This window comes from Oncorhynchus mykiss, chromosome 7, assembly GCF_013265735.2.
Source record: "Oncorhynchus mykiss isolate Arlee chromosome 7, USDA_OmykA_1.1, whole genome shotgun sequence".
Taxonomy (NCBI): domain Eukaryota; kingdom Metazoa; phylum Chordata; class Actinopteri; order Salmoniformes; family Salmonidae; genus Oncorhynchus; species Oncorhynchus mykiss.
The window spans coordinates 38154326-38172505 of NC_048571.1; the positions used below are offsets into that span (position 1 = coordinate 38154326).

Sequence of the window (18180 nt, forward strand, 5' to 3'; positions counted from 1 at the left end):
TTTTTTTGTTGCTATGTAGCGGGGTAGCTAACTACGGGAACTACACACTAAGAGAAGGGTGTGCATGCCTAATCCTCACTGGAACATAGTTTTTGTGTTTAATGTTTAATAGACACATTCTCTTAACATCTGACTCCAGAGTGATCTGTTCATTCAATATGCAGTCTGACATTTCTGACTAAGATATGATACATTTTTCACAGGAGGTTGGTGGCACCTTAATTGGGGAGTACTGCCTCGTGGTAATGACTAGAGCAGAATAGGTGGAATGGTATCAAATACATCAAACACATGGTTTACATGTGTTTTGATGCCATTCTGTTTGCTCAGTTCCAGTCATTACTACGAGCCGTCCTCCCTTCAGCAGCCTCCACTGAATTTTTCCCGAAGTATCTAGGATGTAGTGTACTACCTTTTTTAAAAGTAGCTCTAACTATATTTTTCTTAAGAGTCGCTTTGGTGTATCTTAACTTCTTCTAGTGTGAAGTAATTGGTAGTTTGATAAACTATGATTTCACTTATGGACTCTGAACTTTACACACAATTTTAGTTCTGGGTTAACCAAGATTACACTGCTCTAAAGAGTGACTGCTTATGTTAGCCTTTTCGGACCAAAAAAAAAACACTATTTTACTCAGCAAAGAGGGTGTCTGAAGTTACACATCCCACTATTACAACAGCGTGACTATTTTGGAGAAAAAAAAGTTCAATATATTTTCTTAAAACATCCTCTGTATTGTGTGCTTATTGTTTAACCATTGATATGTTCTAGGAGCATCAAGTACTGCTGGAACGTTTAGCAATGGAATGTCCATCTTTTTGTAAGAAATTACATTATAAATTATTTTGTGACCAAAGTGACCAAAGTATAAATAGCCCACACTTTAGATGAGGCTACCCAAAAGTACTTTACTAATGATTAGTAAATGTTTTATAAGGACCTATATTAAACATCTTATGAATGAACTTGTGAATCATTATTAAATACTTTAAAAGCTGTTTATACTATAAATGTGTGAAAAAGGTTACTAACGTTTACAATTAAATGGTCCATAAATAAATAAACTATTTACTAACCAAATATAAATGCTTTAACATGTGGAGTTTTTATTACGTGCTACCGAATTGCACAAATATGTTATGTCTACATTAGTGGTACATTTAGAAATCTATAGTCTTTAATGTGGCATGTTCCTGAATGTTTAATGGCAGTAAAAATATTTCCCAGTGTGCTTTTCTGTCTGCTTTAGAACCGACCAATCCAGTCCAAATAGACCAGACAAGCCAGATCAGACCAGATAACCATGGCAGAATCATGTCATGTATCACTGATCCTACTGGTCATCCTCACAATCAGAGGTATAGAACCAATGTATGATACTGGGCATAGAAATTATTCGGCAGATGTCAATCTTACCTTTAAGAACCTCCTCTCTCTCTCTCTCCCCTCCTACCCTCCTTCATCTCCCACTCTCGCTCCACCTCTCTTCCCTCCTCACCCCCTATCCTCTCTTCCTCCTCACCCCCTATCCTCTCTTCCTCCCTCTCCTTCTGACCACCTGCACCTCCCTCACTACCTCTCTCCCCCCCTCCCTCCCCACCACCACTCTCTCTTGCCCCCTTTCCTTTGTCCCTCCTCCACCATCCCTCCCCTTTTAGGAGTACTGGGCCAGAGGATCATTGGGGGTCTGGAGGTAACACCCTACTCTATAACCTACCAAGCCTCCATCCAGTACAACAAATTACACTACTGTGGAGGGACCCTCATACACCCTCAGTGGGTGGTGTCTGCTGCCCACTGCTGGAGACCGTGAGTAATTAAACTTCTATTTCACCTTGTACAGTTGCTTTGATGGACAGTAGCTTCCCACAGCCACTGTGTCTGGAGCTCTGTGAGTCTGGCTAATCTGGTCCACCAGCTGGCTCTCTCTCCGAACCTATGCGGTAACAATTGAGCCTGGGGACGGGGTTAGAGTCCTCTGGCAAGTGAGACTACCTCTTGTACTATGGGATAGAGTAGGGCATTTCTAATGTATATTCTTCAACAATCAATAGATATACTATTTATTGAAATAACCATTGAACAGCAGGACATCTTACAGAGTGTGTTTTTAGAATTCAGTGGAATGATTCATGCTAGTTGCCAGATTGGAGTCCTAACTTCCGCTTCTCTCGATCCACAGGGCATACCTGATCAAAGTGGTACTGAGTGAGCACAGTCTATCCAGAGTGGAAGGCCTTGAGCAGGAGTTCAACGTCTCCAATGTGCTGGTCAACTACATGTATAACTACAGGACGTTCGACAACGACATCATGCTGCTCAAAGTAAGCTGATAGTAGCTTTGGTTTCCCTGTACTCCCGCTCTGTATATTATCTATTGGTCTGATTAATTGATGGATAAATTAATGAACAAGTGAATCAATTCTCTCTCCCTCTCCATCCCTCCATCAGCTGGAGAGGCCCGTGAATCTCAACGCCAACATCAAGCCCGCCATCCTGCCCAGAGTGGACATGCCCCCGTTACAACAGGGAATGACCTGTACGGTAAGCGGCTGGGGGGTCACCAATATCTTCAGCTACTACCTGTCCCCCGTGCTCCAAGCTGTGGATGTTGACGTCATCACCAACTGCCAGAACTACTACTACTTCAGGATCACAGACAACATGCTATGTGCCGGCTCTCCCTTCGGAGGGAAGGACTCCTGTCAGGTGAGAGAGAAGAGATCTGTGGCTCTATTTCAGTGTCCATAATACACACTACTATACTACTTAGAATTAAGTAATGTATCGGCATATTGTACATTCTAAGTATAATGCTAGTATGGAGACAGGAATGTGTAGCCTGTCTCTGAATGTCAGACTGTAAGGTACTTTATGTCATGACGTATGCAGACCTGGGTTCAAATACTATAAGGTATTTCAATTATTAAGTAGTTGAATATGGGAATGTATTTGAAAATACACTTGGAAAGTATTTGAAAATACTCAAATACACTCTCATGCAATTAATACAGGTCATTTAAAATAGTATTTAAAACTATAGATAAAACTATAGTAAATATTTTCACGTGACCAGATAAATAATTTATTAAAACACACTGTTTTGCAATGGTCTACAGCAGCCTTAGCAGCACTCTGTAGCGTAGCACCATGGTGTAGCCGGAGGATAGCTAGCAGTCTGTCCTCCTCTGGGTACACTCCTCTGGGTACATTGACTTTAATAGAAAACCTAGGAGGCTCATGGTTCTCACCCCCTTCCATATTTACACAGTAATTATGACAACTTCCGGAGGACATCCTCCAACCTATCAGATCTCTTGCAGCATGAACTGACATGTTGTCCACCCAATCAAAGGATCAGAGAATTAATGTAGTACTGAAAGCATAAGTTACAGCTAGCTAGCACTGCATAAAATGTGGTGAGTAAACTCAGCAATAAAAGAAACGTCCCTTTTTCAGTACCCAGTTTTTCAAAGATAATTCATAAAAAAACAAACTTTACAGATCATTATAAAGGGTTTAAACACTGTTTCCCATGCTTGTTCAATGAACCATAAACAATTAATGAACATGCACCTGTGGAACGGTCGTTAAGACACAGCTTACAGACGGTAGGCAATTAAGGTCACAGTTATGAAAACTTAGGACACTAAAAAGGCCTTTCTACTGACACTGAAAAACACCAAAAGAAAGATGCCCAGGGTCCCTGCTCATCTGCGCGAACGTACCTTAGGCATGCTGCAAGGAGGCATGAGGACTGCAGATGTGGCCAGGGCAATAAATGGCAGTGTCCATACTGTGAGACGCCTAAAACAGCGCTACAGGGAGAGAGGACGGACAGCTGATCGCCCTCGCAGTGGCAGACCACGTGTAACAACACCTGCACAGGATCGGTACATCCGAACAGCACACCTGCGGGACAGGTACAGGATGGCAACAACAACAACTGCCCGAGTTACACCAGGAATGCACAATCCTTCCATCAGTGCTCAGACTGTCCGCAATAGGCTGAGAGATGCTGGACTGAGGGCTTGTAGGCCTGTTGTAAGGCAGACAACACCGGCAACAACGTCGCCTATGGGCACAAACCCACCGTCGCTGGACCAGACAGGACTGGCAAAAAGTGCTCTGACGAGTCACGGTTTTGTCTCACCAGGGGTGATGGTCGGATTGCGTTTATCGTCGAAGGAATGAGCGTTGTACCGAGGCCTGTACTCTGGAGCAGGATCGATTTGGAGGTGGAGGGTCCGTCATGGTCTGGGGCAGTGTGTCACAGCATCATCGGACTGAGCTTGTCGTCATTGCAGGCTCTCTCAACGCTGTGTGTTACAGGGAAGAGATCCCCCTACCTCATGTAGTACCCTTCCTGCAGGCTCATCCTGACATGACCCTCCAGCATGACAATGCCACCAGCCATACTGCTCGTTCTGTACGTGATTTCCTGCAAGACAGGAATGTCAGTGTTCTGCCATGGCCAGCGAAGAGCCCGGATCTCAATCCCATTGAGCACGTCTTGGCCCTGTTGGATCGGAGGGTGAGGACTAGGGCCATTCCCCCCAGAAATGTCCGGGAACTCGCAGGTGCCTTGGTGGAAGAGTGGGGTAATATCTCACAGCAAGAACTGGCAAATCTGGTGCAGTCCATGAGGAGGAGATGCACTGCAGTAATTAATGCAGCTGGTGGCCACACCAGATACTAACTGTTACTTTTGATTTTGTCCCACCCTTTGTTCAGGGACACATTATTCAATTTCTGTTAGTCACATGTCTGTGGAAATTGTTTGGTTTATGTCTCAGTTGCTGAATCTTATGTTCCTACAAATATTTACACAAGTTAAGTTTGCTGAAAATAAACAGTTGACAGTGAGGACATTTCTTTTTTTGCTGAGTTTAGTTGAATCAAAGAGAAAGACAATAGTTGAACAGCTTTGAACAAGTTAATTTCTTCCAAAATTAAGGAGAAGCAAGATAGAGAGAATGCTAGCTATATTTTGTAGTATATTTGTTTTCCACCTTCACTTAGCTAGCATCAATGCAGCTAGCTAGTTTAGCCTACTCAAAGAGAGCTTAAACAGAGAGGGATGCTATGTTAACTAGCTGGCTATACAACACTGGAACTCTTCCGAGTCAGCTTTTGGTTTAATCCATTTTTTGCTACTGGGACGCGCCAGAGTAACTGCTAAACTGCTTTCTGACTGTAGAGGGTTTACTAACGTGTTAGTTTTAGTAGCTATGTTGACTATGAGATGACTAATGGTAACACCCTTGACCAGCTAGACGCAGCTAAGTGTGCAAAGTTTTATTGAATGTGTCACTGTCTGACACCTTGATTACTCAACCTGTGCACTCATGTAAACTTTCATTCATCGGCTAGGTTGTAGCAACCTCATGATGGATAGAGGGAAAATACGAGTATCATGTAGTAGCCTGAACCTATTGATGTTACATTGAGCTGGGTGAATGGAATATGAATGACAGTCATCCAATATGCTGTTATAGAAATAAGGCCATGTTCATGTTCCTCCCTCATAGTAAACGGCACCGACCGCCCCTATCCACTAACCCTAGCTCTACCCCTAGCCTTAACCCTTGCCCTTATTCTAACCCTAACCCTCGCCTGAACCTTAACCCTTATTCTAAAGCTAACCTTAACAAGCAGTTGCTTATCAACAGATAGTATGACCATCTGTAGAGCATCTACAGACAAAAATCCAGACTATCCAAATAAAGTGTGACCATAAATAATTATATAAAAAACACATGTATTTGAACCCAGGTCTGGACACATGTTGTGATGTGCGTATGCCAAGTATGTCTGTACGGCAAGCAAATTTCTTGATGTGGATATTAAAGCACATCAATTCTATCAGGGTGACTCAGGCGGCCCTCTGATCTGTAATGGGCACTTTGAGGGCATCGTGTCCTGGGGCATCAGCTGTGCCAACCCCTACTTCCCTGGCGTTTACACCAAGGTCAGGAAGTACATCAGCTGGATCAAGTGGATCATGCAGAACGACAGCTAGCGACGCCGTCTCCTCCTTTGTAAGGATCACAATGGGATAACATGTACAGAAACTGTTAGTGTATCGATATGGGACATAGATACGGAACTACCCACTGTAAACCATTACCACCAGTTTTCTTAACTACATAGAAAACACGGGAAAAAAAATACACTCAGGTCTATCATCTCTCTTATGGCTACTGAATGCTGTACTGAATATGTCAAAAGTGAGTGATAGTCTTTTTGCTGATAGAAAGCATCTAGGTAATAGTGTTATCAGCAGACAGACGGGTTTACTGTATAGACGTGATCAACCTACAGCCCATGTAATCATTTTCTGAATAAGAAAAACCCACGTACAGCCATTGAAAAACATGGTTTCTTTTGTCCGGTCACCAAAACAGAAAGAGAGTTTAAGACACACTAAAACATTTGTGTCTGCACTGTTAGTTGACATATTTCCCTCTATATCATATTTTCATTAATATGTTATTTTGTATGTCTTGTCAAACACATACAGCGAGGGGGAAAAAGTATTTGATCCCCTGCTGATTTTGTACGTTTGCCCACTGACAGAGAAATCATCAGTCTATCATTTTAATGGTAGGTTTATTTGAACAGTGAGAGACAGAATAACAAAAAAATCCAGAAAAACGCATGTCAAAAATGTTATAAATTGATTTGCATTTTAATGAAGGAAATAAGTATTTGACCCCCTCTCAATCAGAAAGATTTCTGGCTCCCAGGTGTCTTTTCTACAGGTAATGAGCTGAGATTAGGAGCACACTCTTAAAGGGAGTGATCCTAATCTCAGTTTGTTACCTGTATAAAAGACACCTGTCCACAGAAGCAATCCATCAATCAATCAATCAGATTCCAAACTCTCCACCATGGCCAAGACCAAAGAACTCTCCAAGGATGTCAGAGACAAGATTGCAGACCTACACAAGGCTGGAATGGGCTACAAGACCATCGCCAAGCAGCTTGGTGAGAAGGTGACAACAGTTGGTGCGATTATTCGCAAATGGAAGAAACACAAAATAACTGTCAATCTCCCTCGGCCTGGGGCTTCATGCAAGATCTCACCTCGTGGAGTTGCAATGATCATGAGAATGGTTAGGAATCAGCTTAGAACTACACGGGAGGATCTTGTCAATGATCTCAATGCAGCTGGGACCATAGTCACCAAGAAAACAACCGGCCGCGACCGGGAGGTCCGTGGGGCGACGCACAATTGGCCTAGCGAGGTCCGGGTTAGGGAGGGCTTGGCCGGTAGGGATATCCTTGTCTCACTCATGTGGCGGGCCGGGCGCAGTGCGCGCTAAACTAAGGTTGCCAGGTGCACGGTGTTTCCTCCGACACATTGGTGGGCGGGTTGGATGCGTGCTGTGTTAAGAAGCAGTGCGGCTTGGTTGGGTTGTGTATCGGAGGACGCATGACTTTCAACCTTCGTCTCACCCGAGCCCGCCCGGGAGTTGTAGCGATGAGACAAGATAGTAGCTACTAACAATTGGATACCACGAAATTGGGGAGAAAAAGGGGTAAAATTCTAACCAAAAAAAACAACCTCAAAACCAAAAAAAATCCTCCTGAACTACAAGAAACATCTGACCTCTGATTGCCAACAAGGGTTTTGCCACCAAGTACTAAGTCATGTTTTGCAGAGGGAGGGTCAAATACTTATTTCCCTCATTAAAATGCAAATCAATTTATAACATTTTTGACATGCGTTTTTCTGGATTTTTTTGTTGTTATTCTGTTTAAATAAACCTACCATTAACATTATAGACTGATCATTTCTTTGTCAGTGGACAAATGTACAAAATCAACAGGGGATCCGATTATTTTTTCCCTCACTGTACTTCTTATCCATTTCATCTGTGGATAAATAACGTTTGTAAGGTTATTTTGGGTTTTCTCTGTGCTTTCCCAGTAAAACAATAAAGATAATTATTTTTACCAAGCTGTCTCTTCACTAATCACTAGCTACTCATCTACAAAAAAATATACATTTTACCAGCACACAAACCTCCTTCTGTGAACTTTATACACTGCCACAAAGAAAACATTTACAGTAAGCTGAGGCAACAATATGCAACATCCTACTGGTTGTGCAACAAGAGTTCACTCAGCTCAGCACGCAGCTGACTCACCCCCTTCCCGCTACACACACACACCCTACCCACCTAGATCCATCAGAGAGGGGGAGGATATACAAGTAACAGGGATTGGCTATAAAGAAATAAACCACCCCCCAGCTACCCTCCCCCGATTTATTACAGTACAAGACATACTCATACCTCCACAGAAAGTCAGAGAAACTCAACAAGAACAGACACAGGCACCAACACCCACAGATTCACACCACAGACAGACTCAGAGTCAGTATGGGAGACCTGCCGATCGAGATGCTCCATGGTAAGGACCAGGGGTCGCAGCTCCTCCACCTCCCAGACAGGGTAACGGTAGAAGGGCTTATCCATCAGTCCCTGGAGGCCAAGGAGTTTTCCTACTGTCCCTACAGCAATTTCAGGGTCGGGGCTGCCCTCCTGGCCCACGACGGCAGAGTGTTCACAGGTGAGATATCATCTATCACTTCAAATCTATTGATTGAGTTTACTTGATCTTCTTAAAAGAAAATACCTACAGCTGACAATCAGTATACGTTTAGTTCGATCTATTTGACCAGGTAAGTTGACTGGGAACGCGTTGTCGTTTAGCTACAACATTGAACTGGGAAGACTTCGTGGAAAAGGATCCCACGTTAGATGCACGTGTTACAGTAAAGTAAAAAATGTACAGAACGTCTACATTTTAATCAAGAACTTTAGAATAGATCGATAACCAGGAAATAGGCATATCCCACACTCTGTAAAATACATTATTACCCTGTAAAGTTTACATTGTCAAATGTGTGACAAAGATTGCTTCTAATCACGAGCAGGAATATGTACGTGTGTAAAATCCAATGTTTCAACGTTCCTGAACCAAGGAATAACCACATATGAAGCAGGCCTGTGATGTTCAGAATGATGTAACTGTCTGTGTTCTACAGTTCTGTAGATTATTCACACTTGTTCCCTCAGCGTTGGAATTTACTCAGTCAGAAATTAATCAGTTAGTCCGTTAGAATCTAGTCAGAATGGAATTTAGCTCAAGTGGGCAAGAAGCCTTTTTTTGCACAAGCATAACTATGTTATTTAATAATACATGAACAGTCAGTAAATTCAAAGGACTTCAATAACTTTGTTGAGTACACTGTGCTCTCGACTGACTGGTTTTGCATAACCTGTTAATGATTAATTAGGAGAAAACAATCGAAACCAAGTAATCTCCTTGGCCTGAAGACACATTTTTTGCAAGAGGATGCTTGGTATTTTCAAATCAACCAATCCATCAATTGACCAATCATATAAGATCTTTAGAGGGAACAGGGGAGACGTCTTCAGCTCTGTCTGCTTTGCCTTTGTTTTAAGCCCTTTGAAACCAAGTGAAAAGCGCTGTGCATGACAGTAAATGTGATCTGTCGTCTCTTCAGGTTGCAATGTGGAGAACGCGTGTAACAACCTGGGTGTGTGTGCAGAGAGGAACGCCATCGCTAAAGCAGTGTCAGAGGGACGCCGTAGCTTCAAGGCCATCGCTATCGCCAGGTAGTTCTACACTGAGTGTACAAATGATTAAGAACACCTGCTCTTTCCTATGACAGACAACAGAAAACGAAAGGAGACAGTATGTGTTTTTTTCATAAATAACAACTGGTCTCAAGCTTTTGCTCACCTGATAAAGAATATCTCATGGTAAACTGCAGACTTATCTACCAAGAGAGATCTCATCCATAATTACACGGCTGTCTACATTCCTCCACAAGCCAACACCACTCTGGCACTCAACAAACTGTATGGGGCAATAAACAAACAAGAAACCGCTCACCTCAGCGTTTCTGGTGGGTGGTGAATAACACAGGGAGACTTAAAACCAATCCTACCTCACTTAGCGCCCCTATTGGCGCTGGATAAAACTCTAGACCACTTTTATTCTCCCACAGAAATGCATACAAGACCCTCCCTTGTCCTTCCTTTGGCAAATTTGACCATGACTCCATTCTCCTGCTTCCTGATTACAAACAAAAGCTCAAACAGGAAGTGGTCAGGCGAAGCAGACGCGAGGCTACAAGACTGTTTACTAGTACAGACTGGGATATGTTTTGGAATTAATCCAATAACATTGAGCCATTTACCACAACAGTCACAGGCTTCATCAATAAGTGCATAGACGATGTCGTCCCCCACAGTGACTATAAGAACGTGCCCCAACCAAAAAGCATTTGTTGCAGGCAACATCCGCTCTGAGCTAAAGCCTAGAGCTACCACTTACAATGCTACGGGGACATGCTTTCATTCAGCCACAAGTGCATTAGTGAGGTCGGGCACTGATGTTGGGCAATTAGACCTGGCTCCCAGTTGGCATTCCAATTCATCCCAAAGGTGTTCAATGGGGTTGAGGTCAGGGCTCTGTGCAGGCCAGTCAAGTTCTTCTAGAGTCAATCTTAACAATCCATTTCTGTAAGGACCTCGCTTTGCACAGAGGGGCACTGTCACGCTGAAACAGAAAATGGCCTTACCCAAACTGTTGCCACAAAGTTGGAAGCACAGAATTGTCTAGAATGTCATTGTAGCGTTAATATTTATCTTCACTGGAACTAAGGGGCCTAGCCCGTTCTCCTGGCATCCACCAAACCCAGATTCGTCCGTCAGACTGCCAGATGCTGAATCGTGACTCATCACTCCATATGAAACGTTTCCACTGCTCCAGAGTCCAATGGTGGCGAGCTTTACACCACTCCAGCCGACGTTTGACATTGTGATCTTAGACTTGTGTGCAGCTGCTCAGCCATGGAAACCTATTTCATGAAGCTCCCGACGAACAGTTATTGTTCTGACGTTGTTTCCAGAGGCAGTTTGGAACTCGGTAGTGAGTGTTGCAATTGAGAAGATTTTTACGCACCACGCGCTTCAGCACTTGGCGGTCCTGTTCTATGAGCTTGTGTGACCTACCACTTGGCGGCTGTTGCTCCTAGACGTTTCCACTTCACAATAACAGCACTTACAGTTTACCGCGGGAGCTTCTATCATGGCAGAAATTTAACAAATTGACTTGTTAAAAAAGTGGCATCCTATGATGGCGCCATGTTAAAAGTCTTCAGTCAGCTCTTCAGTAAGGCCAATCTAATGCCAATATTTATCAATGGAGAGTGCGTGGCTGTGTGCTCGATTTTATACACCTGTCAGCAATGGGTGTGGCTGAAACAGACAAATCCACTCATTTGAAGGGGGTGTCCACATACCTGTGTATATACAGTGCATTCAGAACGTATATAGACCCTTAGACTTTATCCAGATGTTATGTGACTTATTCTAAAATGGATTTTAAAAAAATTCCTCATCAATCTACACACAATACCGCATAAAGACAAAAACAGAAATATAAATACCTTATTTACATAATTATTCAGACCCGTTGCTATGAGACTCGAAATTGAGCTCAGGTGCATCCGGTTTCCATTGATCGTCCTTGAGACGTTTCTACAACTTGGAGTCCACCTAAATTCAATTGATTGGACATGATTTGGAAAGGTCTCACAGTTGACAGTGCACGTCAGAGCAAAAACCAAGCAATGAGGTCGAAGCAATTGTCCGTAGAGCTCCGAGACAGGACTGTGTCAAGGCACAGATCTGGGGAAGGGTACCAAAACATTTATGTAGCATTGAAGGTCCCCAAGAACACAGTGACATCAATCATACTCAAAATGGAAGAAGTTTAGAACAACCGAGTCTCTCCCTAGAGCTGGCCGACCGACCAAGGTGAGCAATCGGGGGAGAAGGGCCTTGGTCAGGGAGGTGTCAGGGAAAAACCTGATGGTCTCTAACAGAGCTCCAGAGTTCTGTTGAAATGGGAGAAACTTCCAGAAAGACAACCGTCTCTGCTGCACTCCACCAATCAGGCCTTTATGGTAGAGTGGCCAGACGGATGCCACTCCTCAGTAAAAAGGCACATGACAGCACGCTTGGAGTTTGCCAAAAAGGCACCTAAAGCACTCTCAGAACATGAGAAACAAGATTCTCTGATCTGATGATATCAAGATTGAACTCTTTGGCCTGAATGCCAAGCGTCACGTCTGGAGGAAACCTGGCACCATCACTACGGTGAAGCATGGTGGTGGCAGCATCATGCTGTGGGGATGTTTTTCAGCAGTAGGGACTTGGAGACTATTTAGGATGGAGGGAAAGATGAATGGGAAAAGTATAGAAAGATCCTTGATGAAAACCTGCTCCAGAGTGCTCAGGACCAGGAAGGTTCACCTTCCAACAGGACAACGACCCTAAGCACACAGCCAAGACAATGCAGGAGTGGCTTCGAGCTAAGTCTCTGAATGTCCTTGAGTGGCCCAGCCAGAGCCAGGACTTGAACCCGATCAAACATCTCTGGAGACCTGAAAATAGCTGTGAAGCGACGCTCCACATCCAACCTGACAGAGCTTGAGAGGATCTGCAGAGAAGAATGTGAGATACTCCCCAAACACAGGTGTGCCACGCTTGTGGCGTCATACCCAAGAAGACCAAAGGCTGTAATCGCTGCCAAAGGCCCTTCAATAAAGTACTGAGTAAAGGGTCTGAATACTTATGTAAATGTGATATTTCCACGATTTAAAAATTTGCAAACATTTTTTTTTAAGTTTTTGCTTTGTCATTATTGGGTTTTGTGTAGATTGATGAGGAAAAAAATGTGTTTAATCCATTTTAGAGTAAGGCTGTAACGTCACCAAATGTGGAAAAAATACTTTCCGAATGCACTGTATCATGTATCTCCCTCGAGTACCTCTGCACATTGACCTGATACTTATACTCCCTGTATGTAGCGCCATTCTTGAGTATTGTATTCCTTGTGTTAGTTACTATTTTTTGATTTAAAAAAAATTACGACTCTGCATCGTTGGTAAGGTTCACAAGCCAGCATTTCACTGTAAACTCAAAGACTGTTGTATGCGGCGAGTGTGATAAATACATTTTGATATGTGTACATTCCTCATCTCAATAATTCAAGTCTAATGCTGACTCCTAGTGTCAGTATAGTGTTATAACATCTTGGTAACTATCAATGTTCTTATACAAATGTGTTCGAGGCAGGTTGACGTTTATCGTCACGAGTCTCGCCCTGGAGGCAGAACTGAGCAGTTTCCGCTAGATGGGCCAGCTGCAGTCAAAATTGGCTATATTGTAAAAATTTATGTAAGGAAAAAAACAAATTGGTTGACATTTAGGGTTAACAGTGTGGTTAAGTTTACAGTTGGGTTTAAAATGAGATTATATATGACTTTGCGGTTGTGCCAGCTAGTGACCACTCTGCAGAGCTGCCTCCAGTATGAGTCACCCCAATACATGCCAACCTGCATGTTGCAGTGCAAGGACAATAGCATTCTTCTCATTGACGGTGTTGTAAAATGTCTTCATATCAATTTGTTTGCAGTGACTTAGATGACCAGTTCATCTCACCATGCGGTGGCTGCAGACAGTTCATGAGAGAGGTAAGCATCATTCAAGCCTTGCATCCTAGGAGGAAGAGAAATGGTCTGTCATTCATCTATACTGTAGGTGTAGTAGGTCTACTTCTGTTACAATGCCTACATTCTGATGACCAAAGTAGTTATAGAGCAGGAAACTTAATCTAATGTTTTGCTGATGCTTCATATACAGTGGGGCAAAAAAGTATTTAGTCAGCCACCAATTGTGCAAGTTCTCCCACTTAAAAAGATGAGGCCTGTAATTTTCATCATAGGTACAGTTCAACTACGACAGACAAATTAGGAAAAAAAATCCAGAAAATCACATTGTAGGATTTTTAATGAATTTATTTGCAAATTATGGTGGAAAATAAGTATTTGGTCACCTACAAACAAGCAAGATTTCTGGCTCTCACAGACCTGTAACTTCTTTAAGAGGCTCCTCTGTCCTCCACTCGTTACCTGTATTAATGGCACCTGTTTGAACTTGTTATCAGTATAAAAGACACCTGTCCACAACCTCAAACAGTCACACTCCAAACTCCACTATGGCCAAGACCAAAGAGCTGTCAAAGGACACCAGAAACAAAATTGTAGACCTGCACCAGGCTGGGAAGACTGAATCTGCAATAGGTAAGCAGCTTGGTTTGAAGAAATCCACTGTGGGAGCAATTATTAGGAAATGGAAGACATGCAAGACCACTGATAATCTCCCTCGATCTGGGGCTCCACACAAGATCTCACCCCGTGGGGTCAAAATGATCACAAGAACGGTGAGCAAAAATCCCAGAACCACACGGGGGGACCTAGTGAATGACCTGCAGAGAGCTGGGAACAAAGTAACAAAGCCTACCATCAGTAACACACTACGCCGCCAGGGACTCAAATCCTGCAGTGCCAGACGTGTCCCCCTGCTTAAGCCAGTACATGTCCAGGCCCGTCTGAAGTTTACTAGAGAGCATTTGGATGATCCAGAAGAAGATTGGGAGAATGTCATATGGTCAGATGAAACCAAAATATAACTTTTTGGTAAAAACTCAACTCGTCGTGTTTGGAGGACAAAGAATGCTGAGTTGCATCCAAAGAACACCATACCTACTGTGAAGCATGGGGGTGGAAACATCATGCTTTGGGGCTGTTTTTCTGCAAAGGGACCAGGACGACTGATCCGTGTAAAGGAAAGAATGAATGGGGCCATGTATCGTGAGATTTTGAGTGAAAAACTCCTTCCATCAGCAAGGGCATTGAAGATGAAACGTGGCTGGGTCTTTCAGCGTGACAATGATCCCAAACACACCCTCCGGGCAATGAAGGAGAAGCATTTCAAGGTCCTGGAGTGGCCTAGCCAGTCTCCAGATCTCAACCCCATAGAAAATCTTTGGAGGGAGTTGAAAGTCTGTTGCCCAGCAACAGCCCCAAAACATCACTGCTCTAGAGGAGATCTGCATGGAGGAATGGGCCAAAATACCAGCAACAGTGTGTGAAAACCTTGTGTAGACTTACAGAAAACGTTTGACCTGTCATTGCCAACAAAGGGTATATAACAAAGTATTAAGATAAACTTTTGTTATTGACCAAATACTTATTTTCCACCATCATTTGCAAATAAATTAATTAAAAATCCTACAATGTGATTTTCTGGATTTTTTTCTTCTAATTTTGTCTGTCATAGTTGAAGTGTACCTATGATGAATTACAGGCCTCATCTTTTTAAGTGGGAGAACTTGCACAATTGGTGGCTGACTAAATACTTTTTTGCCCCACTGTACAACGTGTTTTTCTCCAGTTTGGGGCCAACTGGGACGTGTACCTGACTAAGCCAGACGGCTCATACATAGAGATGAAAGTCAGCGAGCTGCTTCCTGTCTCCTTCGGACCAGAAGACCTGTCCATGAAGAAAGTCGTCAAGATCCCCAACGAGTATTAACCTGTTATAACAACCACTGGGGGGGGGGGGGGGGGGTAGATAAATACACTTAAGTTGTAAATTATCTATATATTTTCCACAAATCTTTGATATAAGGTAGATTGGGAGTAACGGGATGGAGAACTCCAATTCAGAAAAATGACATTTTTAGTAGCACGGTCGTCCTGGTCCCTTTGCAGAAAAACAGCCCCACTGGACAGTAGTGCTATGTCAACGATGTATATTTATGCATTTTCATTGTTCATGTGTAATCGAGATTTCAGTATGTTATTGACAGTACATTGATCAATTTGTATCCAATACATGTATAATATTTTGTCACACTTCGCTGGTATCTTTATTCCACATCAATCTATTACTGTGAGTGATAAAGATTTAGAAAATGTTTATTCATGTTAGGAAGCATAGTTACATCAAATAAATAGCAACAGCACATCAAATAATTCTATATTTCACATCATTTCATACTAATCGTTTAAAATGGACTACAGTACTACAGACTCTCCCAAACAGTTCAACTCCTCAAATTTACGTTGGATTAAATCTCTCATCAGCACCAATATTGGACATGGACATGAGAAACACATTCAAATGAAAAGGCAGGCAAAGTGAAATATCTACGTAGTTTATATCTAGCTATAACTTAGCGAGCGGGAAATCATTCTGTAGCAAGAATGTAAGTAAAGGACATCTTATGCAAACCTTGTGTGCAAGTGTGACCAACTGGGTTTGAACCATGGACCATACGGTTTCAAGCACAGACTGTTTAGCTCGCTAAGCTAAAGTCTTAACCAAAGTCTTCAGGTCTCAGGCAAGGTTACTCATCATCACACAAGCATGGTTCACAAGCACATCATGAGGTACAGGAAGGAAAGAGTTGTGGAATAAAGTTGATGGAGCTTTGCAAATCTCACGGTGACAAAACAGAATATTCTTCTGACAAAGACATGCAATAAAATCTATAGCGGTATATTTAAGGGCACGGACTCAAAACAAAAGTAAAAGAAACGAGACAGAAGGATGATTCAACCTTTCTGCCTGATCTGCAAAGGGAAATAAATATTTATAAAATAGTTGTACTGAGATCTCCAGCTTGGGGACCTGGCCCTGAGCAGCAGCAGAGAACACCAAGGGCTCTATTCAACCAGCTAGGAACAGTTTAGCACCCCCAAGTCCTAACCATTAGGAAAGAATAAGCCAACTGACCTTAGTCCAGCGTTACTGTGGTAAAAGTTCAGTAAGTATGAAATAGGAGGAAATGTCGTGAAAAGGGAGGTCATACCTGAATTTGTGCTACAAAAACGAGTGTGCTTTTCCTGTTTCAAACATGTATTCCTTTGAACAGGACCCTAGTTTAAAACTGTACATGAGATTTTTTTTTTGCTTCACATCATTTTGTTCAGTACATGGATCCTAACCTAGCCTGTCCTCCTATAGCTCACCCCACCAGCCTCCTCTGAATTGCACATAATATACTCCCCCCCCCCCCCCCTTTCTTTAAATCCTAAGAGCTGGTGGTTATTGAATAGGGTCCTTGGTGTTTATTTACAACCAAATATCCAAACATACAGTAGTCAGTGCTTTACAGTGCAACACGTCAATTGTCTCAAGCCCTAATTCCGGGTTAACAGCCTCCTATGAAAGACAATGGCAAGATCAGTGCATTTGAAGCGTCACCTACTACAGTCCCTAAAGCTAAAGTAAAAAATGATTGTTGTGATAGGGTAAATGGAGCTTCAGTTTCTTGCCTGGTCCCGGATCAGTTTGTGCCATCTGGCCAACTCCTATGACCATTGTCACACCTGAAGTTGGCATTCGCAAGAAAGCACAAACAGATCTGGGACAAGGTTAGTATACTTTATAGGGTTATATTAATCTTCTGTATTATTCATTGGCTTTGCATAATGACTACTGGCTACGTTTAAGCTGCAGAAATCTCATTTACACTTCATATGGGTCCGGTCGGGTCCGGTCCAGTGTGGTTCCTCAGTTCTGGGGAGCGGGGCTGGAGCTTGGGGAGGTGGTGTCCAACCCAGGCCAGCCAGGGACGCTGTGCCTGGGCAGAGTCCCCTCCATCAGCCTCTCCATCCACAGCCCCAGCCTGTCCAGCTTATGGTGCACCTCCAGACTGGTAGCCCTGGAGGCCCGCCCACCACCCCTCCCACCCCTACCCGACAAACCCCCCTCCTCCCTGGACCTTGAACGTGAGCTCGACTGGGATCGCGACCTTGACCGAGACTTTCTCCTGGAGCCTTCGTCAAATGATGAAGATGATGAGCTTGAGCTCTCTCCGCCAGTGTCCGTGTCCCCAGTGAAGACAGGTCTGAAGAGACAGAAGTACTTCTTGTGTCCATTGAGTGCCAGAACATGGCCTGTGAAGTCTCTGGGACGACCTGAGAAGGGAGAGGAATATTCATCCCCCTCACCTCCTCCCCCTTCCTCCTCCTCTCCGTGGGTCAGGACCCGGGCTGCAGTAGGACAAGACTCCAAGAGAGATGGCATCCACTGGCTGTGTTTGTCTGCATTCAGGAAGGAGAAGTGTAGGGTCTGGGTCCTGAGGGTGGGCATAGAGAGACAGACACAATCACAGACAGAGACAGAGTGGGTGTGGCACAAAAATACACTAATCACTAGCGCAAGTGTGGCATAATACAATATAACACAGAATGCATTTAATTTCTGACACAAAAT

At 43.3% G+C, this 18180-nt stretch overlaps 3 protein-coding genes across 9 annotated transcripts in view; 2 read left to right on the plus strand and 1 right to left on the minus strand.

The window, feature by feature from the left end:
* LOC110527708 (trypsin-like) overlaps positions 1-6573 on the plus strand; it is a 32519-nt gene extending 25946 nt beyond the window's left edge. The window contains exons 2-6 of the mRNA XM_036984429.1: positions 1275-1359; positions 1660-1810; positions 2184-2325; positions 2453-2710; positions 5871-6573. Coding sequence (XP_036840324.1) covers positions 1275-1359; positions 1660-1810; positions 2184-2325; positions 2453-2710; positions 5871-6023 — 789 coding nt within the window. The 3' untranslated portion in view covers positions 6024-6573. The remainder of the gene's footprint in view (positions 1-1274; positions 1360-1659; positions 1811-2183; positions 2326-2452; positions 2711-5870) is intronic.
* Positions 6574-8289: 1716 nt separating this feature from the next.
* On the plus strand, positions 8290-15929 carry LOC110527709 (cytidine deaminase). Its single transcript, XM_021609163.2, has 4 exons — positions 8290-8581; positions 9543-9654; positions 13529-13586; positions 15349-15929. The coding sequence occupies exons 1-4, from the start codon at positions 8392-8394 to the stop codon at positions 15487-15489; spliced, it is 501 nt and encodes a 166-aa protein (XP_021464838.1). The 5' UTR covers positions 8290-8391; the 3' UTR covers positions 15490-15929.
* Positions 15858-18180, minus strand: part of LOC110527710 (dnaJ homolog subfamily C member 16) — a 29318-nt gene continuing 26995 nt past the window's right edge. For all 7 annotated transcript variants that reach the window (XM_036983201.1, XM_021609164.2, XM_036983199.1 and 4 more), the window contains exon 16: positions 15858-18043. In XM_036983201.1, the coding sequence (XP_036839096.1) occupies positions 17476-18043 (568 nt within the window). In that variant the 3' untranslated portion in view covers positions 15858-17475. The remainder of the gene's footprint in view (positions 18044-18180) is intronic.